At 33.3% G+C, this 25,690-nt stretch overlaps 1 protein-coding gene across 3 annotated transcripts in view; it reads right to left on the reverse strand.

Annotated features, from left to right (window-relative positions):
• Positions 1-809: 809 nt before the first annotated feature.
• The window catches only part of LOC140444039 (LIM domain only protein 3-like), a 266,424-nt gene continuing 241,543 nt past the window's right edge, over positions 810-25,690 (reverse strand). For all 3 annotated transcript variants that reach the window (XM_072535632.1, XM_072535631.1, XM_072535633.1), the window contains 2 exons: positions 17,091-17,232; positions 810-12,992 (listed from right to left, as the gene is read on the reverse strand). In XM_072535632.1, the coding sequence (XP_072391733.1) occupies positions 12,813-12,992; positions 17,091-17,232 (322 nt within the window). In that variant the 3' untranslated portion in view covers positions 810-12,812. The remainder of the gene's footprint in view (positions 12,993-17,090; positions 17,233-25,690) is intronic.

Below are 25,690 nucleotides of genomic sequence, written 5' to 3' on the forward strand. Positions count from 1 at the left end.
TTTTTTCGCCAGTCCAGCGCTGTCTGACAGTGCTATCTCGTATAGAGAGCGGGTCTATTTTTCATGAGTACAACAAACGACTGACTTCGCCAAGTAGAAACTGGCGTGCCAGTGAAACTGACACCAGCTACTGGATACGTGTAGACGCGCCTGTCCAACGCTGTCCTAATCAAGCATTGGCATGCCAGTGAGACTGGCGCCAGCTACTGTATACGTGTAAACGTGCCTGAAGGATATAAAAATCTTGAAATTTTTGAGAAATCTCTTTTTCTGACTTTGAATAAAATATTTATGTATTAGATACGTTAGATATTAAGTTAGCGACTCAAAGAACTCATTCAGGCAATTGATATTCCTTTTGATTAGACGTTTCCTTAGTACTTTGATAAGACGGTAAAAAAAAGACAGTTGAAATTTTGAATTCGTTAGTTAAATATTATTTTAATCTATGTGCATGTTATATTATAACAATGTTGTTATATTTCATAAAATAAATTGTTTTTGGAAAAACTCGCTCGTGTATTTAATAAGACGTACTTAAAACTTAAAACTATAATGTATATCTGGTGGTTGTTGGCTCTTAGTCTATACCTATTATAATTATGACAACTTTACTAGTATATTTTTTATTATACAAGATCGTACATAGGTATGCTTAACTGGCTTGAGTAGAACAAGTTAATTTCTTGTTTTACCCATCTACTAAGATTTTCTATACATTGCTGTGCTATTGAGATTTTTATCAGTCTGGAGTTTCTAAATAAAATTACTGCGTATTTTACGATTATTATTCTACGATACTTTTACGATTTTTGATGTTTTTTTTTTATTTTCAGTCAAATACTTTTTGATTTTTCGTTGTTAATAGTGTTACGATAAATAATGACGTGTCATATGACTCAAAACTGTAAACATATTTATTACTAATATCTTTTCTATTCTAGTTATTTTGGCGCTCAGTTGAAAGACCTGTTTACCTATATTATGATGAGTCACCCACGACTTAAAATTTCCAGAAGCAGGCCGAATAAAATCAGTCTGAGAGACCTTCTGGACTCTTCGATGGGAAATCGCGGCGATTTCGGAACTAGCGGCATTTTATATTTAAAGAGGAATTTTGTTGTAAAGAGAAGAGTTAGTTTTTGAACATCGCGTCGAATTTTTAAAAATGTAACGAACGTAGATAAATTATATAATTCTTCGTGTAAATAAATTAGTTATGTTGTACAAATAAAAACTGTAAATAAACGTATAAGTATTATAAGTGTAGAACCTTTAATAAAAAATAAAAACAATAAATTAGAATAATAAAAACATTACAATAGGAAAGTTATTCAGGTTTTGAGTATTCGTATTTTTTCAATATTGCAGTGTCAGTTGTTTAAACACGTTTTCTACTATATTATTTGTCTTTACTAACAGCCAAATATTTGTTATTAATTTTTTCGTTTATATTTCTTTTTTTGGAATATTTCGGCACAGAATTTGGTGACATACATAAGTATATATTATGCTTTGTATACGATATCCATCATGTATCCACTGATCCTAAATGCTTTTATTGTTGCGTTGGTGACTATTCGATTTGGTACGATATACTTATTCTCTGTTCATCTAGCACAGTGATACTCACTAGGATTTCTTTGAGAGCCAATAGTTTGAATGAAATTTTCCTCAGGGCCGCAAATACAAGTGGTGGTATGAAATAACTTTAAAACTATATGACGATAACATAAGTTAATTACAAGTTACGTAAAAACAAAATAATTATAAATTATATAGACTGTTTTGCATGTAAAAAGTAGGAAAATGTCTTTTACTTGACTCCAGGAATGTCAAGTCCTGAATTTGTTTATTCTTTGAAGTCGACGGGCGAAATCTTCAAGAGCTCTCGAGAATGGCATCTATGTTACCAGGTTGGAAAGAAACTGAAATTCTTAAAATGTTTTCAACGTTCTCACTAGTTAGCCTAGATCTGTACTTGTTTTTATGAACTTCAGCTTATTAAATGTATATTCACAGACATATATAGATGCAAAAATACACACAATTTTCTGAGCACAGTCAATTTTTTTCGTTCTTTTTTTCTTCAAAAATACTTTTGAGCTCTGTATCATTCTGAAGATCAATTAACTCATGTTTCAAATCCCCAGCTTCGAATCCAAAAATAGAAAGATGAGCTACATTTGCTGTTGTTATTGCCCATGGATTTTCACCAAGCGAAATGGTTCTTGGAACTTCCTGAAGTCACTAAACCTCACAGACATTTCATCCTTTAGGTCTGCTAACAGCTTCAGTAGGTCAGAAACTTCGTGACATTCATCTGAATTTTCGTCAAACAGTGCTTTAACGGAAGGAAAGCTGGAATAATCTTCATTTGACAATTCTTCAATATACATATTCAGCTTCTGCTCAAGTGAAAACACAATATTTATCATTTTCGTTACAATGTTATTGTAGTCTCCTTGCAATTTGGTCAATGTTTCATTGATAATGCTCATTGTATCAGTGAGAAACGCTACTTTAAGCCACCAACCAAAATTATGAATATCAGGAAACTCTTTATTCTTGGTAGCCAAAAACAGATTAATCTCATGTCGAATGCTGAAGAAACGTTCCAAAACTTTACCCTTACTCAGCCATCTCACTTCTGTGTGGTAAAGAATGTCCCCATATTGCGACATAAGTTCTTTCAAAAATTATCAATAAATTATCATTTCCCAAGTGTTTTTTCAACAGCTGAACAACATTGATGGGTAACTATCAGTACACACAGAAAAAACGTTTTTCAAATCAATTCGTTAAAAAATTTACAGTAAATGGTAAATGTTTTTAGGGTCCATTTATTTTTTCGGACATGCATATTTACGAGGTCCACAAGGTTTTAAAACATCTTTACTGGCCGGCCAGTGCCACTGTGGTGGAGGTAAAGATGACTAATGCGAAATGCGGTACAATACTGTAATCTCATTAAATACATAAATAGAAACATAATTACATTATAACTCGCAAATTTTGTTTTACTGCCTAGCAGTCTGAGGGCCGCGAAAAATCGCTCCGAGGGCCGCATGCGGCCCGCGGGCCGCCTAGTGAGTATGGCTGACCCTTGTGTTCATTCTGCAGCTTCCCATCCCCTTCGTATTTGATGATTTTCTTCCACTATTGTTATGTTATGTTATGTTCAGTATTGTCATTATTCAGTAGGATCCTAATAGGTGATAAGTTCTAATGGAATGTTGTATAAATTATTGTTTGAGTTTAAGTTTGAGTTGATCTGTTCGGCTTTTGTTTGTGAAGATTATGCTGAAGTCTAAAAATATAACAGGTACGAGTTCCACCGCGAAATTATGTCATGAAAGTAAATATTAAAATGGCTATTGGATACAGTAGATGAAGCTAACAGCGTCCAAAAAAAATCTGTGAAATTATCTTTTAAGCAAAATTATTTAGAAAATCAAGACCGATATGTTTATTGTAAACAACTAAGTTTGTCATCTTTGGTTTAAACTTCACACTGGTACACCAACATTTCGTAATTTGAAGTTTATCATAAGATTTGGATAAATTAGTTAATCAAACACAATTGACTAAAAAAACATTTATACAAATTAAATCATAGTTAGGATAAAGGTTAGGATTGATACAGTGTTTGCACGACAAAGAAAGTGTGTTCGTATTATCTCTGGGCTCTGTTATAGAGCAGACTGTAGAAACTCCTTTAGAGCTTTTAAATGTTGCACATTAAATAGAATCTTAGCCAATACAATGCGCATGTAGATTTTCACAATTATCCCACCAGATTTAACAATAATCTTATACCAGAATTTGGCCGACTTGAGAGATCCAGAAATGGTTCAAGGTATTTAGCCATAAAATTCTACAACTTAGTTCCAGCTAGAATAAAAGGCCTTAATTTTCATCAGTTTAAAGCAAAAATTAAGAATTACCTTATAGTGAATGCCTTTTTTACATATGAGGAGTATTTTACTTCCAATTTTTAATTTGTTGTAATTGTCAACAGTATAAGTTAACTATGTATCTATGTTTTATGTTTACTTTTATATTAATTTCTTACCAATAAACCATGTATATATCTAGGACCTTCGTAAAAACTTACAATCTGCATTAAATATTCCAGACAGCATTTCGTCCCAACACGAGTAAATACACCAAATTGATAACAAATAAACTGAATGAAATTATAACGCTAGCAAAAGAACAACAAGGTTTTAGGTCGGGAATGTCATACACCGACGCTATATTTATAATGAGGCAGGTGCAAGAGAAATCATTAGAGTACAGCAAATCGGCATATCTATGTTTCGTGGACCCCAAGAAGGCATTTGATAGGGTCAAATTAAAGGACGTTATCCACTTATTGAAAGCAAGAGAGATTCGTTTAGGAACAATCAAAACGATCGAAAATATCTACCAAAACAACACAATAAAAGTAAAAGTAGAAGAAGAACTAACTAACCCAATTAAAGCTGGATGAAATATAATAAAAAATAATAATAATAAAAAGCCCAATCATGATTCTATTAGCTATTCTATTGACCCCAAGAAGGCATTTGATAGGGTCAAATTAAAGGACGATATCCACTTATTGAAAGCAAGAGAGATTCGTTTAGGAACAATCAAAACGATCGAAAATATCTACCAAAACAACACAATAAAAGTAAAAGTAGAAGAAGAACTAACTAACCCAATTAAAGCTGGATGAAATATAATAAAAAATAATAATAATAAAAAAGCCCAATCATGATTCTATTAGCTAACCAAATTGTTACGTATAGCAGAATAGCGAAAATACGGATATTTTCAATAGTTACTGGAAGATATGTAACAAACCATTTGGCTACAATATATCTGACTGCAGTGCACAAAAGAGGAAAAAAAAATGGAGTGCAAACTCAGAAGACCTGTCAGCTTTATTTGCGTTTTACCCACAAGTGTTGTAGGACCATCCTTTTCATACGCAGGAAAAACATTTTGGAATTTGTTCAGAGAAGTTCTCAATTTGAATTAAAACCTTTGGTTTTGTTCAAGGTATTTCAAGGGCTAAAATCATCTTGAAGCTAACCTCGGTAACAAACCTAATCTGATTTTGATACAACTGGGTTAAAAAATTTGTTTTCTAAAAATACATACAAAACCTAGAAAGCAATCCAAACCGGTTCCCCCAATGCGACAGAAAAAAAGTCCTTGTATTCAAGCAGTCCTTGTAACTCTTTCTAATGGACGGGGTTTATCGACTACGTGACCTTTCCACTGGAGATTGTGTGGTAACGGGAAGGTCACGTGGCCAATAAACCCCGGTCATTAAAATGAGATGCAATGCCTGCACGTATGCAAGGACTTTTTCTCTATCGTACTGGAGAAACGGGTTTAGATTGCAGCGTGCTGTCTAGATATTATATGTCTTTCCTAACCTCTTTATTAAAAACATGAATATTGAAGTTAGAATAATTTCAAAATTCCCATTTTATTTAGTCTGTAAGTGTTGGTGTTTATTACCAAATTTATTATGGTTCTAGCTAGAATATTATTGACATGTACTCGCTTGCACAACCCATCCTATGCAGCTATAAAATGGTTCCGACGAAGATTTAAAAAGTAAACACGAATACAACTAAAGTTAGCATCCGAGACCTTGTGTTATTTAGTAGATTACCACGCCTGTTCTGTGTGGAGCATGTCTAAGCCCATCCAATAAGATACAATAGCATTAAACGGAACATGTAGAAGAACAACAGCGATTATAAAACCGACATGAGAACTTAATGCGAGAACTTTTGAACTTCATCGAATTAATCGACAGAGATAGTCACGTTTTGGGAGCTCTTAAGAGCCCGAAATATTTTTTACGCTAGTGTGGGAATGACAAGAAGTACTCGATAGACTGACGGAACATAAAAAACAGTGTCATATTGTATTGGCGCTAGGTCATCAGGAAATACCCGACAATGAAATCACTGATGATTTGCTAGAAGAGGATCAGCACAGAATACAACTTCATCTGGTTTAAAATACCTGGTAAACCTCGATAGCTTCAAAATACAAACGACACTAGACGTAGCCTAGTACTGCGCGGAAAATTTGTAGATAGTGGAAGCTGTATATAACAAAGTAAATATATATTCATTACAGTAACGCTGATTAACCAATTTATCCAAATGTAGTCAAAAACTCTCTATGTATCAGTAGTGGAATGTCTGAAAATCCTAACACATGATATTGCACAATTTTTTGATAGTGGTATACATTTTGAGCATTAATTTACAACCTGTTTTAATATATACAACTTACTAGTAACGCGTAATAAACGAATAAACCAATGTTATTATTTACAATAATATTTTCTTAATGGATTATAGTACGACAATGGCAATACAAAATTAAATTTTGCCTTTTTAAAAAATATGTACATATTTTTATATGTTGTTTTAATTATAGCAATATTACTTGTCATCAACTCTTTAAATCATTATACCAATCACCCCTCTTGCTATATAATTATCTATGTATTTATTAGCTTTGAACTACTAGCCAGAAACTTCAAGAAGACGAACAAAATTTCACAATAGAAGGCGATTTCTGCGTTTACCCCTCTACATGATCGAAAATGTATGATTTCTCATAGTTGAAGCTATTACTTGGTAATGCATTCACTGAGACTGGAACAAAAACACATTTTTTTTTATTTTTCAGCAAGATTTTTAGCGTTTTAAGGAGGATAAAAATAATTATATAGATCGTTAAAAAATGGGATGCTTGGAGCCAAATATTATGCTTGACTTGGACTCTAACGCTACTGAAGAGAGAAATATAATATACATCTTTTCATGACACTATTGATCAGACTTTCCCCACGATTAACATGATCCAAATTCCTCATAACTGGTGAAACAATAAACTCCGACTTGTATCATATTTTTTTTTCTCTAGGTAATCTATACATTTATTTGTTACATGAATGAGATGTAAAAAAAAATTATGTAATATCTCGATACTATCGACTAGGCACCAACCAAAGAAAAGAACGGTTCAACTAAGATGTTTTTTATCAGTTATAAAAGTTTCTTGTAGCTTTGTCTAGACAGGACGTGACACTTGTTATTGGAGATTTTATTGCTAAGATAGGAAGAGAAAAAGAATTTAGACCCAAAATCGGTAAAGACAGCCTACATGAATAGACATAATAGACCCAACGATGTTAAAATTAACGACATTAAATCAGAAAATTATCCATAAGTAGACCTGGATTTCTAATGACGGAATAACAAAAAATCAGATTATTCATTTTCTGATTATTTTAAGACATTTAAGACATGAGAGTACCATTATGGACGTTGAAAGTTTCCAGGATATGGACAGAGATAGGGAAAATTTCCTGATTAGAGCAAAATTCAGGCAAAGAATTTCTAAACAAGAGAACAGTTGGACAGAACTGAGTCTTTCAAATACTGACGCAAAGTAGGAAATAATTAAAATTTTAAATACTCACCATTCAAACCAATGTAAGAAAAATAAAGACAGCTAAAGATTAAGAAGAACTAGTTTGATAGCGAATACAAAAGAGTCTTAGTTAGAAGTTAAGGAACCAAACTCGATAACGATGGAGCAAAATGTACAGCAATACAGAGGGTACAGAGTAAAGTAAACATAATGATAATCGTCAAAAGAGACACTTAAAATATTATTAAAGAATTAGAATCTAAGAAAATGAACAACAGAAGTAATACATTGCGTTTTGGAAATAAACAATATAAAAAACGGCTATAAACCAAGTGTTGAAACTGTCATAAGAAATGACGAAGGTAACATGGAAGTGATAGAAACCTAGAGAAGCTACTTTGACCAACTGCTAAACCTGCAAGCAAGTGAAGCCAGCGGGAATATGTGTATCTTACAGCCGAACTCTAAGTATAACGAATACAGTGAAAAAACGCCTCAGGAAACGACACTGTATCTGTAGAAATTTTAATAATGAAACAAAAATTTGGTACCTACTTTTAATGAGCTCATTTTTTAAATTTGGAAAGAAGAGTAAGTATCATGCCCTGCAAAGAAAGATATTATACCCACTCATACATAAAAGTAGAGATAAAATGTACTGATTACATACATAGACGTTTTTCTCAGGTCAGCAACCTCATACTTTGTAGTGTTAAGTTGCCCTGCAGGGCATCTGTTAAAAACTTTAACATCACACTAACTTTTTAAGGGTTTTTATCCAAATATTTAGCAGCTTGACTCATGTATACCTGTTAAATACAATGATGATGAACTTGTTACTTCGAAAACGTTCTGTGGTTTAGCCCAAAAGGGTATTTTAATTATATACCTTTTGTAAAGGATTTAGGCCAACTACATGAATTTTATTTTCTTTGTGGATAATATAAAATATTTTTCTGCTCATCATATACCAAAAAAGTTAAATAATCTCACAGCAGCTTGTGTTGAAGGATCTACAAGTACAGTAAAAAGTAACGATAATAAAACACAACATAAGGCTACAATAAGAGCAGAATGTAACCATAACTTTGAAAGCAATATTATCAGTTTAAATATTTATGAACTACGATAAGTTCTAACAATAACATCACACAAGAGATTAACAACATAATGCAAGAAGGCAATCGCTGCTCATTTGCGCTACAAAAAAAAATGATATTTAAAAACGTAGCCTGCTTTATGAAAATAACAATGAACAGAAAGCTAAGCGTTTACAGAACATTTTTTGAAAAGTAAATTCCAATCAAATGAGGGAGATGACCTTGAGGAACTGACTAATATTTACCAAGACGAAATGGAAATTAATTTTTTTGGAAAATTTGTTGTCCAAAAGGAAATAAATGAGAATATTTATCCTAGAAAAGCGCCTGGAATTGATCTGGTAACAGGAGAAATATTTAAACAGCTTCCAAGAAAAGTAATAGTGAAAATTATTCACTTAATAAATGCATCATTTAGACTTAGGAAAGCCATGTAAACTGGAAGATGAAGTTTCATCGTATAGACCTATATCTACGTTTCCCGTATGTACTATCGAAACTATTTGAAAAACTATTGCAAGAAAGATTAAAACCAATATTAGAACAAATGTTCAGCCGTTTTTCTGGATGCTGCTCAAATTTTCTATAGAATAGGGCCTCATTCACAAGCAAACAGACTACTACCAAAGCAATACTCTTAATTATTGGAATCTTACATCTTAAACAGATTCTTCAGAATTAAGCAGGAAGAGGCATTTACTGGGATGAGAGAAATCAAAGCTGGAGTACCGCAAGGTAGTGTACTAAAACCGCTACTCTATTTATTATATACTGGTGAGGTTTCAGAGCTTAAAGCAAATATGATAGGCACTTGCATAGTCTAAATATCGAACATTGATTAATAAGTCAGCGAAGACTCCGGAAGAGAGAAAGATGGAGTGGGAGAGAGAGAGGAATATAATGAATCCATAAATTAGAAGAATAGTGGAAGGCCTATTGAACAATCTACTATTAACGACTTATTACAAGCAAACAAGGCAGACCCAACTTTCACAGCAATGCGTGTGCTGTTTCAAGACGAATGCATTAGTGTTTGCGCCGATTTGTTATGATGAAAGACCTCAAAATTCTCAGAATATATAGTCTTAATTGTGATCTTTTTGAAATACTGTTTTGGAAAAAAAACTGCAGATTTTTACTAATGGACAAAGTGAGAAATGAACGAATTGTAACAAGCCCACAGTCTAAGTTGTTACCATAATGGACTATAACCAGTTACCAAAACTAATGAATGTGTAAGAGACACTAAATATGGAAAAGACGCTGTCTGGTATGGACATATACGAAGGATGAACGAGACAAGAAAATCAAATAGTAGGAAAAAAGGACGTCCTAGATTACAGCGAAACAGTTAAATAATAACAGCAATGGATAACAGAGACCTCACTGAAGAAGATATATACAACAAGAAGATACCGATTGGAATGTGATCAAAGGTAAGCATAATATGCTGTGTAAAGCCACGGATAAGTAAGTATAAGTAATTGCCATCTGGTAAAACTGCTTGTTTAGAAAGACATCCTACAGAAGAGCTATCGTTTACTTTGATCTTGAATTTGAGTAAGTTTGCACCATTTTATCTATATAACTTTATATCTCATAAATCCCAAAACAATGAACCTTAAACTAATAACGTAGATTTATTTACTAACACTCTGTTAACTTTTCTATTGTAGTGAAATCTCGATCCAGTGAACAATTCTATAAAATTAACCGTTATCATAGAAAACTCCATAAAATATTACTTTTATGGATGTTTGGGACGACAATATATTTTGCCATTACTATTTTTAGATGTCCTTTTGATTCCGATTCACCTCCAAAAATTCCAACAATAAATTTGACCGATTTACTTTCAACCAATTGACCCCGAGTCGTATGAATTTATTTTCAAGATCGTCCCTAAATAAATCTGCTCAGAAATAAGATAAAGAGTCCACTTAACTGCCCACAACTCTCTTATAAAATATAATGGGATTATTTTGAGACAGTCCAAATAAATATTTTGATATCTTATTAAAGGGGGTCTCATTTATTAACGTTTAAGAAAGGTAAAGTTTGCTTACTGGGTGTTTCTGGGCTTACATCTACATATAAGATATTTACGGTGTATATTATACACAAAACAAATTTCACTACACGTCATACTTTACTTTATTTCACCATATTTCGAGTCTGGTAGTACAAGTTACTCGCAGGAAAATTGACATGTCATAGAATGTCAGAAGCTTTTTAGTTAGCCATCGAAAAAGTGTTCATTTTTTATTATTTATTACGTTTTAGATACCTAAATATACATCGAAGAAATATACGAGCATATAAAGGCGAGTATAAAACAAGCAGCATTCGAAGTCCTTGGAGAAAAGAACATATAACAAATAAACAGCACTATTATGAAATAAATGAATCAACAAACAGAATAATTGAAGAAAAAAAACAACTATACATAAAATGGCAGACTACAAACAACGATGAAGTTTATTTAACACAACAAAAGAATGAAGAATGGGAAAGAACCTGCTTAAATATTGAAACATACATAGGAGGAACAAGAACTTCGGAGTCATGGAAAGTACTGAGAGGATTGAAACAAAAGTCAAAAGAAAAAATTAAATTGGGAAATATACAGGACAAATTTTACGACACAATTTATTGGAAAAGAAAACAGGCAAAGACGAAGTAGACCCCCACAACAAGAAATAGAAATAATAGATAGGGAAATGGGAACGGACATAAAAGCAATCAAAAATAAGAAAGCACCGGGACCTGGAGGCATCTCACCTGAGCTTATAAAGTACGGCTCAAAAAAATTACACCGGATGATAAAATGGATATTTCAGAAACCCATAAATGGAGAACAGCTCCCAAAGGAATAGGCAGAGGTATATATAAGATCTATATTTAAGAAAGGAGATAGAAAACGATGCGAAAACTACAGAGGAGGCGTAATATTATCAATAGGAAGATTGTATGGGAAGATACTGAGAGAAAAGATAGAGCAAGCGATAAAAGGCTAAATCGGGGAGGATCAGGCAGGCTTTACGGCAGGAAGATAATGCATAGACCATACAGACACACTGGAACAACTGTTGTAAGAAGAACTAGCGACAGCAGATGGATAAAGAGAATAACCCCATAGGAAGGAGAAAAAGAGGACGACCCCGAAGATCCTGGAGGAACGAATTAGACGACGCCATGAGTAAGGAAGTAATGGGACAACAGTGGGAGATGGAAACGGTTGAGCGAGGGAAGGCAGTGAATACTGTAGAATCCCTGAATATATATAGATACCTAGTAGTATTTAATAAGTATTTAAGTTTCGCCTTAAATATCAGAGGACATACGAACTTTTTCTGAAGCCACTATTGGATTTTGATCGATTAATGTTAATTATATATCAATTGCAAACATACCAATAGTGGTTTCGGTCGCAGTTTGTTCAAAAATATTGCATTAGGTTCTCCATTTTCCATATTAAGATGGTACTTGAGGCCTTCGAGACGCATTTTAAGAATTTCATGGGTGGATTATGGGACTAATGTTGAGATCTTTCGTAAAATTAACACAATCAAGGAGCGCAAATTAGAATATCTTGGCCATGTTATGAGAAATGAACAGATATACGACCTGTTGCAACTCATAGGTATTAGGAAAGAGGGATTAGGAGGAAGAAGAATATCTTGGCCTAACAACCTGAAAAAGTGGTTTAATACGTCTAGAACCGAATTATTTAAAATAACTGCAAGCAAAGTTAGGATAGCCATGCTGATCGCCAATATCCGGAGCAAATAGGCATCGTAAGAAGAACAAGACCGTATTGTTAAATTGTAGAATGTTTTTTTCTTATAAGCCCAACTATAATTTGGTATTAGATTACCAGAAGAAATAAATTGTTTTATTCTCCTACGAGACTTATAGATGTATGACAAGCAGCTTCTATTAGAGACTATCCAGTTTTGTCAAAAATTGTGTTGATTTTTTATCATTAATAACATTTATCTAGAATACCAGAGAAGAGTCTCACTGTCTGAAATCATTCAAATATTCTACATGAAAGTCACCACAAAATATTGCTAAAACTATTGGTTCGCTTTAGAGTCACTAAAAAATATTAGCACTGAATGTTATCGTTTACAATAAATATGCAGAGCAACAAGTTTAAATTTTGCGGTTTTTGATTCGTTTATCATTGGTCTATTCGATTTTTACTGAACTATAACAAAATAAAAACATTTAATCACAGTATTAATACTTTCAGCTGGCGGCTCCCAACGAAAGAGAACCGTTCTTTAAATGGCCAACGGTTTGAAAACTTTGATTCGCTATCGAACTAGGTGGGGGCTGACCGGAACCAGACATGTTGTTGTTGAGGTCGCCATTTGACGACGGTACCTGTGGACGATGTCCGTTTATAAGATGATTTGGAAGAGATACCTGAAACAACAATATTCATATTATTTTGATTTTAATGCTTTTTAAAAAATACAATATATTAAAGTTATGTACTAGAACTACCAACGTATAGCACTCTAAACTCGATATAAAAAGATTATTTTCTTTGGAGTAAGAACGAAAGAATTATAACGAGAATATATCTTCGATGGACGGTATTTATCCTAATGTCTTCAATATCAATATATCCTCATATATAAAGGAATGTTTGAATATATGGTAAAGATATGATATTTTGATAAGTTCGCGACGCGCATTATTTCATAGTATAAGAAATTTTTCTTTTACTAACACAAATCTATAGTTCTGTCCTATACAGCAGCTTAACAAAAATATTATTATCAACAGCTATTCTATCCATCCCCATCAGATCTAAGCCTCCCTAAAGGTATGGCCATTCATTTCTGTTCGTTGTTTTTTTCCATTCATTCGTAGCGAGCCATTTGCTTAACGTTCAAGGTCTGCCTCTACTTCTCTTATTTGCTCTAGAACGGTACTCAACAATTCGCTTGGTCCAACGGTTATATTCCATTCATCCTACGTGTCCTGCTCAGTCCCATTTTAACATGACAATCCTTTGAATTACATCTACTACTTTTGATCGTCTTCTTATTTCTTTATTGGATTTGCGAAAGTATAAGTAAGAATATTATTAGCAGTTGTTTTCTTCCTTTTGCACTAATATTTTAATTTCATTTTCTTCTTCGATTAAATAATATAAACACAATTTTAATATCTTTTGTAATGAAAATCCTAATAATTGTTTAACGAATATACAACTATTTATTTTAACACCCCTTCTTAATAGTACAATGTAATATCCCACGTGTTCACTGCATTCTCAAACAAACAAAAAACAGCACAATACCGATTTAATAATTATTACATACTATATTAATGTTAATGATACTAATTTTGCAGTTCAAAATAAATCAGCATTATCCATTAACCATATTTGATATGCTTTCGCAAATGCTCGTAAAAGTATTAACTGTTTCCGATTGTTCAGTTATAAAACTGGTGAAATCTGATATCGCTTATTTCTTATTCTACCAGTAAAATATAACAAGAGCTTTTCTTTAAAGTAAACCAAATTTCTTTTTGTACATAGATACAGACACCTCATTATTTTTAAAATAAATCTCCGAAAACGTTTAAGAAGAAAACGAGACAGTTTCTACAATACCGGAAATTTATAAATTCACAGAGTAATGAGAAAACCAAGCACAAAATTATTTTCTACGACCATTCAGTTAAAATTTTAAAAGATCTTATACAGATTGTCTCTTTTACTATACGGTTAATTTGTATTTTATGTAAAGGAGTTGATTTTATATAAAGAGTTAAAAATACTCAGATAAATATAGAAATCCAAAAATATTAGAACTATTATAAATACTCTAATGCAATAAATACTTGTTTTTTAATAGAAAACTCAAAACACTTTCGCTGCAATTTAAGTTAACCTTGTAGATTCAGCTTCAGATTCAATTTAAATTTTATCAACATACTTGGCCTAGTAACGAATTGATGTATAATAGATTCTTAATGTTATAAAAAAGTAAACAGAAAGAAATAGTGGCACTTAAGAATCGTAATGCAGTTTGGTCTAAACAGATGTAATCTTCCTATATAAATCCTATACAAAATAGATCCTATATAAATGCGGAAGTACTATATAAATCATTTACTATAAGCTGTAAATAACGTGTCATTAATAAATATTGAAGAAACGAGTAATATGTATATTCTGACTCTCCGCACCCCAAAGATGAGATCCTGAGCTAGCAAGAGAATGACTAATGGGACAGAATACCTATCTTATCTAGTCGACCCACTATTCTACCACATCCTTCAGCTTCTATAAAAAGCTTTCAGGAGAGAAAAAACAAACAAACTCTTTCAGGAAAACTTTTCAAAAATAAAAATAGCATTGTATGTCAAAAATGAAATATGTGAAATCTGGCAAACGTACATACTAGATATTTCTTTGACAATTGTAACGTAAGTGCTTATGATAGAAATATAGAACTAACTGGAATACCAATATTAAGAGTCAAATACAATCTTTAGTTTAAAAAAACATAATGCAATTAGACTAAATAGTATAAATGCAAAAATCCTTAAGCTATTTGGCAATAAACGCTCATGAAAACTGTTAAACAAAACATATACAGCACGGGGCAAATACCAACAGGTTAACTAAAATCAACATTCGTGGCAATACAAAAAAAAACTACAATACAATGCCAGTCGCTGCGAAGAACGCCGTTTAATTAGCTTAATGAGCCATGCATTAAAGACGTTCCAGAGAAAGAAGAATTTATAACAAATATGAGGAGAACCAGAGACACTCAATTTGTTTTCAAAAATGGCTCGAAAAGAAGAGAGACACGTTTTTGCATGAAGTTGCTACTGTAGAAATGCTCCAACCAAAAAAATGTGTTATCATTTACTTCATTGATTACCAAAAGACATTAAATAAAATTGGGTTCGATGAAATAGATATGAGAATGATTCAATAACTATATTGGAATCAAAAAGTGGAACTATGGATCACCAACGGTTTATATCCAGCAGAAGTAGAGATAAGGAAAGGCGTTAGACAGGGCTGTATCCTCTCCCCACTACTGTTCAATATTTATGTAGTAAAGATATTTCAACAACAAAACGTAGAAGGCATCAAAATTAATGGTCTTCCTACAATATGGAGGAGATCCTAGATCCTAGATCTCCTCCATTATGTAGCAGCAGACAACCCCATATGGAAGCTCAGTTGAACATAAATAATAGAGCTGTTGCACGGGTTGAAACATTTAAATACCTTGAAGCTACATTAAACAGCAAGTGGGACTGTAACCTGGAAAAAATGAAGATAAGAGTAGCAATGGCTTCGATAAATTTGATAAATACCTACTACGCCATAAGTTCTTTTAACCTTTAGAATTTACGTCTTGAAATGCTTCACCTAACAACAGAAAACAAGGATATGAGAAACCTAGAGATAGACGAGGGAAGACAAATAAATGGAACAGATAAATTCAAGTATTTAGGAACCATAATATCGAACCAGGGAACAACAGAAGAAGATATAAACAACAGACTGAGACAAACAAGAAACTGTATAAGACAACTAAACTCAGTGTTGTGGGATAAGAACATTACGATAAAGACAAAAAAGAGAATATATAACACCCTGACAAGAAGTATCCTGACATATGGGTCCGAAAACTGGACAATAAACAAGAGAAATAGAGGTAGAATAAGAGCAGTAGAAATGGAGTTCCTGAGGAGAAGCTGTAGACTTACAAAAAGAGACAGAATTGAAAACGCAGAGATTAAGCGGAGAATGGGAGTGCAATCAGACATAATCGACTATATAGAGGAGAAGAGACTATCCTGGTACGGCCACGTCAGAAGAGCGGACAGAGGACGCTGGATAAACAAAATCACAGAATGGAGCCCGATTGGAAGAAGAAAGAGAGGAAGACCCCGAAGGTCATTCAGAGATGAAATCGACGAGGCTATGGAGAAAAGAACCCTGCGAGATGGAGACTGGAATGACAGGGAAAATTGGAGAAAACGGTTGAGTGAAGGAAGACAGTGAAAACTGTGGAAATCCTTAGTAGTAGTAGAAATGCTTCACATGGTCCATACTGATGTACGGAAATGAGTGGTTTCACCTGGCGTTTTCTAACATAATGCCGCTGGCCTTTTCAAGACACTTTGCGGATTGAAAATAGAGGAACAACGATAGCGACGGGCTTATTTTAGACTGGCTGTGTTTCAAACCACAATACATCTACCATTTATATTAAAAATGAAAGTAGCAGACATTATTTGTTGACAAAGGAAATTTTGGTAATGAAAAGGTATGTGATATGCAACTGATAAATGTAAATAGAAGAAATAAAATAATAATTGACTCAATATTAAACCTACTACAAATAAATTGAAAGAATAGAATTATCTAGTTATTTATAAAATAAACATGAGGAAAAACTGAGAAAATTGTTTTTGCTCATAAAAAATTCATTTTATCATACGGTTATCTGATAAATACATAAAAGATTTACTTACAGGTGGAATCGACGTCTGGCGTTTCAGATGAGAAAGCGGCGGTGGGTTATAGGCCATATTTGCAAAAACTAGACGTTCTTCGTAGTCGTATTCACAGAGGATTTTATTTTCACATAAATAAAATCGATCTCCCACACAAAATCTGCAACAAGTAAAAAGACGTTAAAGTATATGAAGGGTTTTAACATGTACTTAATTTAATTAGTGTTAAATAAAACAAGATAATGATCTATGTACTTTAATTTGTAGCCTTTAAACCCTCATATGTGAGGACTCTCAGAGACCTAATACGATAGACTCAGACCAGTCATACGACACTTTGATTATTTGAAGCTGCTGGCAATATTGCTTTAAATTATGATTTAAAGGTCACGGATCTTTATTTCAGTATGGCAAGACATTTTGGTGCGATTGGTTCAAAGAACTTATTACTTTGGTTAAGGACTCAGATTGGATATTGTACAAATTTTTTGTTAATAAAAATTATTTTTATTTTAGTTTCCATGTAAAATGAATTCTTGGTAAAGAAACGGAATTTAACACAAGAAGAACATGAAATAATTTGAAACTTGAGAGAGATTAACACTCGAATGGCGACTTCCAAGACATTATCTTGGAGACTACGTCTGAAACGAAGGACATTTTAGAAATTAACAGCGAAGAAGAATCTGATTCAGAACCTGTGAGTATAAAATTGAAAGATTGTTCAGTAGTTCTAAAATATACCGCAAAATCGGGTATTTTTTGAAAAAGATGACCTATTGCAACAAGCAGTCAACGACGATAAAGAAATATTGTAAATGCATGTCCTGGATTAACGAAGTATAACGAAAATGTTAGTTCTTTGATAGATTTTTAAAATGTTTTGATTACAACGAATATGAAAAATATTATTTTTCTTTATTGATGAAGAAGCTTCTATACATTATGTAGAATGAAACCAAGAACATCCAGACAACCAAAAAAACAGGAGCACTTTGATGCACAAAAGAGTCCACCAAGAAAATGTGGTTTTTTGATATTTCTATTCGACGTTCGTTTTATACTACTGCTCTGTCAAGAAACAGATTTAAAGAACTGTCATTGTATATTCGATTTGATGATAAAACAACTATAGCTGTTGTTTAGCATTTAAGCAACCTTTCCGTAGGTTGCCTGACGATGAATAGCAAATTTTATAGTTCCAAACTGAGTAAGTCTAATATTTATTTCTTTAACCTTGTTGAAATGAAGCCACATGTGCAACCAATTTATCATTCCAGAAATTATATTTGCAAAGCGAAAAACCAACAGGCTTCACATTGTTTATTTGGTCAGTATTCGTATTTACGATTGATATGTGGCTAACCTTGTTCACTCTCCGCATTTTTATCATCATCATCATCCAGCCTTCATTTATCACGTCCACTGCTGGATATTGGCCTCCCCTAAACTCCTCAATTCTTTGCGATTTTGTGCTCTTTGTTGCCAATTTTTCGTGTTACGCCTGATGTCGTCAGCTCAACGTGTAAATGGTCTTCCTCTACTACGTTTGTCTGTTCTTGGCCTCCAATGTGTAATTTTACTCGTCCATCGTGAGTCATGCATTCTCGCTACATGGCCTATCCAATTCCATTTAATTTCCGCTATGCCTTCCACAACATCAGCAATACTCGTACTTCTTCGCAGATCTTCATTTCTTATTCGGTCCCGCAACGTCACTCAAAGCATAGATCGTTCCATTCGTCTCTGTGCCACTCTCAATTTCGAAGCCGTAGTCTTGGTTAGAGTCATAGTTTCCGCCCCATAGGTCATGACCGGTAATACGCATTGGTCAAATACTTTTCTTTTAAGGCTAATTGGTATGTTGGCCCTAAGTGTGTCTTGCAGTTTTCCAAAGGATGCCCACGCTAAAGTAATTCATCTTTGGATTTCGAATGTTTGGTTATCCCTGCTGATTCTTATTTCGTGACCCAAATACGTATATTTTCCCACCAGTTCTACCACTTTGTTTTGAATAGTTAAATGGTTATTGGGGACCATATTTGTCATAAACTTATTTTTGGACAAGTTCATTCTGAGGCCCACCTTCGAACATGCAACGTCTAATGTATTTAACATTTTTCTCCGTATTTTATCCTAGTCATAATAGAACAACTGATGGAGATTAAATATTTAGACATCACACTATCTAGTCATGGAAATCTCAAAACAGAAGTAGAAGATCAAGTGAATGGAGCAAACAAAGCCACAGGTTGCCTGATAAAACAACATGGAGAAATAAAAATATCGGGAAAGAAAGGAAAGGCTCTACTTTCTTTAGAATTTACAAAACAGTCATCAGACTAATAATGACGTACGCTGCAGAAACGCGACCGAATACAGAGAGAAGAAAAAGAATGCTAGAAGCAGCAGATATAAAAACCCTTAAAAATCGATGGTAAGACACTATAGTATAGAGCTAGAAGTACAGATATACGACGAAGATGCAAGGTGGAGAACATCAAGGACTGGGTAAGAAATAGAAGAGTAGACTGGAACGGTCATATATGCAGAATTACAGCAACTTTTTTAAATTCGCTCCTATCAGAGATTGTAAATCATTTTGGCAATTATAATTTTGTTGGTTACGCGCCTGAACAGTTCAACTGAACTGCATTTAAACCATTAACGGAGATTTAGTCATGAGATTTTACGTTTAGAATAACAGCTAGAAGAAAGGAAATACTCACTAAATCAGCTGCTAATTAAATCTCTTATATTTCTCTACTGTACCCACCAAGGTAAATTTGTCTTTAATTATATTAAGGCTCTACAAATTGTTTTCCAACTTGATATTCAAGTGGTCTTTCTTTGATTGTCAGTATTTGGTAAAATTCACCTAACGGGTAATATATTTCCATGTTGCAGGCCAGTTATCTTTGCAGGTAAAATTTTTCTGGTTTTGAAGACATTCTTCGATAAGAAAAAAGTTATATTTTGACCTGGTACATAATGTTTTTTGAAATTTTGAAGGGTGCCCAAATAGGAAAGGACTCTCAAATTTCACGAACTCTAAAAATGAGGTTAATCAACTGATTAATATTCTCAATACTGACATACGAAGAGTAAGTCACTATTGAGAATACCTATATCGAATCTTAGGATTTCGAATTTTCTATACCTAGGACAATAACCTATAGACGTTTCCCTAGAACAGTAAAAAACGAAAAACAGCTTATCTTAGACACAGACGAATCGCTGGTAAATGACAGATGACGTGGTTAAAAAAACATTAAATTATGGACTACTGAAAATCAAGAGTCAATAATAAGAAAGGTACAAGACAGGCAAGAGTTTCAGTAAATCATCGTCAAACTTCGTTCGAAGATTGCACCTAAAGGATAAAAAGGACCTGTTAGGATTCTTTATTTGTACAATTCACTTGACAATTTTTTTGTACATGAACAAGTAGAAGAAATCAATGAAGCAATTCATATAAACTTTGATTGGAGGCGACGATTATTTTGATTTGCGAGTTTTGCTTCTTAGCGTGTTATAGGATCAAAAACATACTTGGTTGTAGTGATTGACTCTTCCAGTTAGTCCTATCTTTAGCTTCAAAAGCTTAATTTGTTTAACTAAATCCTTATATGATATCTTTGAATTTTTAGATACGTAAAGCTTTCTTAGAAACATAAATTGTAAGTAGTAAACAAATATTTATATTACATATTAATTATTAATGGTACTAAAGTACATCTTTTGGCATTGGTTGTTTATCCCATTTAATTTATATCCTATCCAATTTGGCCGCCTGTACGATTTTGTTTGTTATTAAAAAAGCTGTTAATTTAGCGTCAGCTTCCTATTTGGATTTTTGATATTGTGTCAGTATCCGTAATTGACTTTCTACCGAAAATACATTTTGTTCACAAACAAAATGGCATATGACCTGCGGTTAAATTTTTTATGGAAACCCATACCCATTATTCATAACACAATGGTTAATTAAATGTATTATTTAAACACAAAAACTGATTTTGTAAATACATATGCTTTTATGAGGTTGAACAGTTAATGTTTACATTAAAAATTATTATGATGTTAAATAAAATGTACCAAGTTATTTTTACATAAGTAATTTATTGATTACATCTCTTGCCGTATACAAGTATATTATAATAATAATTGTCTAGAGTACAAACAAAATGTAAACAGGTTATTCAATATTTGTTATTATTACTGTAAAGTAAATATAGTGATCGAATTTCCTCAGGAGCACACGTTAATAAGACTATATCTAAGTATTTTTTAAGCTGCTGCAGTATCATCTTATCAAGATAATTAACTTATATACAATGTATTTGCTGACCGATTTAAAAGTTGTTTCCAAACTTCAAATCGAACTGACCACCCTTTCTAATACCGCCTACAGACTTACATGCTAGAAATTGATATTCATTTTCCAGACATCTACAATACAAACTCGTCCTCTTTGGCCAATTCACCTTTCCTCTACTGACACCAGCCTATTGCACCTAAACAAATCAGAAACGCAGTCAAAGTAAAGCCAGTGGTTCACTTGCTGTTCAATCAATTTCTATGATTTATAGCTTCTGATTGGTCACTAATACTTACTGTTTTATTAGTGACTAATATATTTTTAGTACTGCCTACTAATGAGCCAATTTCATCATCAAATACACCAAACTATTTACTTATCTGTTTAATCACTGCTTACTAGTCAAAAAATCACTACAAATTGGAATAACTCCGTTATAAATTGTATGCCAGAATTAATCGACTGGAAAAAACGCTCGTATGGTATTCATTAATCCTGAGAAACCATATGATAGGGTTCTTCAAGAGGTTCTGTGGTGAGGGCTCAATAAGAAAGGAGTCCTTTCCTTTATTAGTATGTGAAGATTGGGAGAGATATGTACGAGTATAAGTAAATAACAACGTGTGTGATGGGAATAAAGTTCATGTAGAAATAGAATATATATACAAAATAAATTTAAAATTAACAGCATACGCCAGAGAATTGTATACCTCATCTTCAAACTAAATACTCAGCAAAGTACTTACAAACAGCATTACATGCTACACCAATATGTTACATAAACAATTTATGGCGAATTTAATGCAAAAAATGGGCTAAATTGGAATTGGGCTGGACACGTCTCCAGATTATCAGACACCCGGTGGACAAAACGTATTGTCGAGTGGAGGCCAAGATAAGAAGTACTACGAAGCAGAGTGACGAGCTAAAGCGTGTTGCAAGCCGCATAAGACAGAGACAGAAGGAAAGAGCTGAGGAAAACCTATGTCCAGCATTAAACGAGTGTAGGTTGATGATGATAATGATAATGAAAAGTAGGATTACATCAAGGATTTGTGCTTAGTCCATATTTATTCTCTGTAAGATTATATAGATGGATCTTTACATTCAGCTAAATTATAGCATTCACAGTTTTCTCTCTCTGTCTCCAATGGCGCGACAGTCCAAATAGTGCCTTGGTCTCCTTCAAACTGTGCCTCCGACCTTGCCAGTTCCGCGCCGATCTCCTCCAGGTTCTTACAAACCTAGCAAATTTCGCGCGATCGCTGTCACTTCATCCTCTCACCTTTTCTGTGACCTTACTTTTGGTTTTGCGATCTGAATTTTACTATCTGTGGCTCTTTTTGGTAATCTTTCGGTCTCCATTTTAACTACATGACCAGACCATCAAAGTCTCTGAAGTTAAACGAATTCTGAGATCGGTGCCTCTTGAACAGTTGGCAGATAGAGTTCATGGTTGTAGCTGGATCTCCATCCACCGTTTTCTTTAATAGAACCAAATATCCAGCATTCACAGTTAGCGATTAAATATCATGATATATTAGCTCCAAAACCCATAGTGTGTCTTGGCCTGTAAGATGAGCTTCCATTCCTTCCTATCCTTTGCCTTGGTTTTCCAATTTCGTACTCTTAACACACGCAAGTCGTTTTCCAACTTGTCCTTAAATCGTGCTCTGGGTCTGCCTCGTCTCCTCACTATATCCAATCTTTATTTATATATGTATTTCGAAAACTCCATCCCGTTCATACTCTCTAAGTGGAGAAATAATTCTAAATCATGGCCTATTGTTAAAAAGAATGAAAAGTAAAAAAATATTTAACAAATACTGCCAACATACAACATGTTGTTCTTTGAAACCAATATTAACACCTCTAAACTTCCATTCTGATGTAACATTACAAAACACCGGCCCAAAGCCGTAAATTGTATAGATTTTAAAGTGATATAAGGTTGAATGCTGGAATAAATGAACTTTAATAAAATTAAAGGTAGATATCGAGCAGTTTTCATTAAATCTTGCTCAAGTACTTTCGCTCCTTGAGCATCTTTAGAAGCATCTGAAATAAGCCCAGAAACGTTTTTCCAACAAAAGAAAAAATAATTAACTAATTAGGCTATCCAACAGTATGGCGAATATCATAAACATTAACTGAAATATTTACACAACACGAGACAAAAGAGAAACAGTTTAAAATTATTATAAATTTAAAGAAGCTACAAATTGGGTGACAGCAGGAGAGAGAATGGTTCCTGGTCTCAACGAAAATGTTAAAGTGACATCAGACATATGACAACTTGGATGGGCAGTCACAATCATGGTGATATGATCTGCACATTTCAAAATTCTATGAAACTGAGCATTGAGCAAAGGTCCAACTGACACTACTATAGGAAGTCAACTGATGAAATATAAAATTATATAGATTACTTTATGTAGATTGCATAATCCAGATCTCACACTCAAACCTGACAGTAATAATTTGGGTATTAGTTTGGGGGCAACTGAAGTGAACATAGAGTATGCATGTAAGAAATAGACTAAACAATATATTAGATAGTGGGTGGTTGACTACAATAAAAAGGTCTACCACGCACTACCAATACGGTATTGGTAGAACGGTAGCACGGAATGGTAGAACCATTCGAACGTTATCTACTAGAATCATAGAACATTTGAAAAGACCAAACTCTTCAAGTTTTGGTCACCATTGATTATCCAGTAAACATAATTTTAATATCAATATTAGTTCATCTATTTTACATGACATTAGTAGAAAGAAAAACTACTTGGAGTTGGATTTATTGGAAGCTTTGGAAATTACAAGGGAAACAAATGAAAACTCTCATTGTCTTAATACTTAAATTAATTTAAATTGTACTAAATTTAAACCTATTTTTAAAAATGTTATTACAGCTTCACCCCATAGAGGACCCAGCTCGAATATTTAAACTTCCTGCACTAAGTATACCCATTAAGAGTATTGTTACGATAAATTCTGACCCAAAACCGTAAATATATTTATTACTAATATTTTCATTCATTCACGTATTTTTTAGGTAATGCCTACCTGACACACGATGGGTCCCCCTTTGTAATAAAATCAACAATTCGAACCTTCTGGAGACAAGCCGATTTAACCATACCGGTTCTGAGAACAATTCGCCGCTCTGTCTAGAAGGCCTTTCAGCAAAACAGCGGTCTATGTTCGATGTGTTTCGAGAAACAACTGTTTTCATTCTCGAATAACAGGACTTTATATTTATAGAGGAATTTTGGTTATGGAGGGACAGTTAATAAAGAAGATTCGCGCTCGCGATATTGTTGTTACGCTCGCCTACTAATAAATTATTGTATATGTAGTGATAAATAAATAAATATCAGCTATTGTGCTTTTTAATGAATTAAGATAAGAACAAGACATTATAAATTAAAGACTTAACAATTAATAAATTCACAACAGTATATTAATTTCATATTTTGATTAATATTACTATTTCATTCTTCAATAACTTACAAAACAAGCTTGTTCAGGATCAATTGATTTATAGTTGACGTTGATTACACTCACCATATCTCTTCGTCATTTAGATATACCATCTCCACAGTTGTATATTTCATCATCTCCCACTGTTGGTCAGTTGGTCATGAGTAATGCTTTGACATTTTAATTTTATGGTTCTCTCATTGACTGTGGGTTTGGACCTTTGATCAATGCTCAGTTTCATAGAATTTTGAAATGTGCAGATCACATCACCATGATTGTGACTGTCGATCTAAGTTGTCATATTTCAGATGTCACTTTAACATTTCCGTTAAGACCAGGAGCCATTCTCTCTCCTGATGTCACCCAATGTGTAGTTTCTTCGAATCAACCATCAACTGCGAGTTTTCTTTTGTTGAAAAAACGTTTCTTGGCTTATTGCAGATGCCCCTGAAGATGCTCTAGGAGCAAAAGTACTTGGGCAAGATTTAATAAAAACTGTGATCGATATCTGCCTTTTATTTCATTAAATGTATAAATTTTGTTTATTCTGCCTGTAAACTAATTGTCTTATTTAAGTTATTACGTTTTTTATCTTTTGTGAGATTAACGTTTCATATATATTAAGTTCCGTTTTATTATCAATAAAAAAATATTCCAATATATTGTTGGCACAGTTTTAAATAAAACAAATTCAAACAGAACACCGAATTTTTCGCGATACGTTCTGACTTATAGGACGTAATCATTTCATTGTCAAATTATACAAAAAACAAAACAAATGTCTGACCGAAAACAAAACAAAATCTAATAT

The sequence above is a fragment of the Diabrotica undecimpunctata genome, chromosome 6 (assembly GCF_040954645.1).
Source record: "Diabrotica undecimpunctata isolate CICGRU chromosome 6, icDiaUnde3, whole genome shotgun sequence".
NCBI classification, from domain to species: domain Eukaryota; kingdom Metazoa; phylum Arthropoda; class Insecta; order Coleoptera; family Chrysomelidae; genus Diabrotica; species Diabrotica undecimpunctata.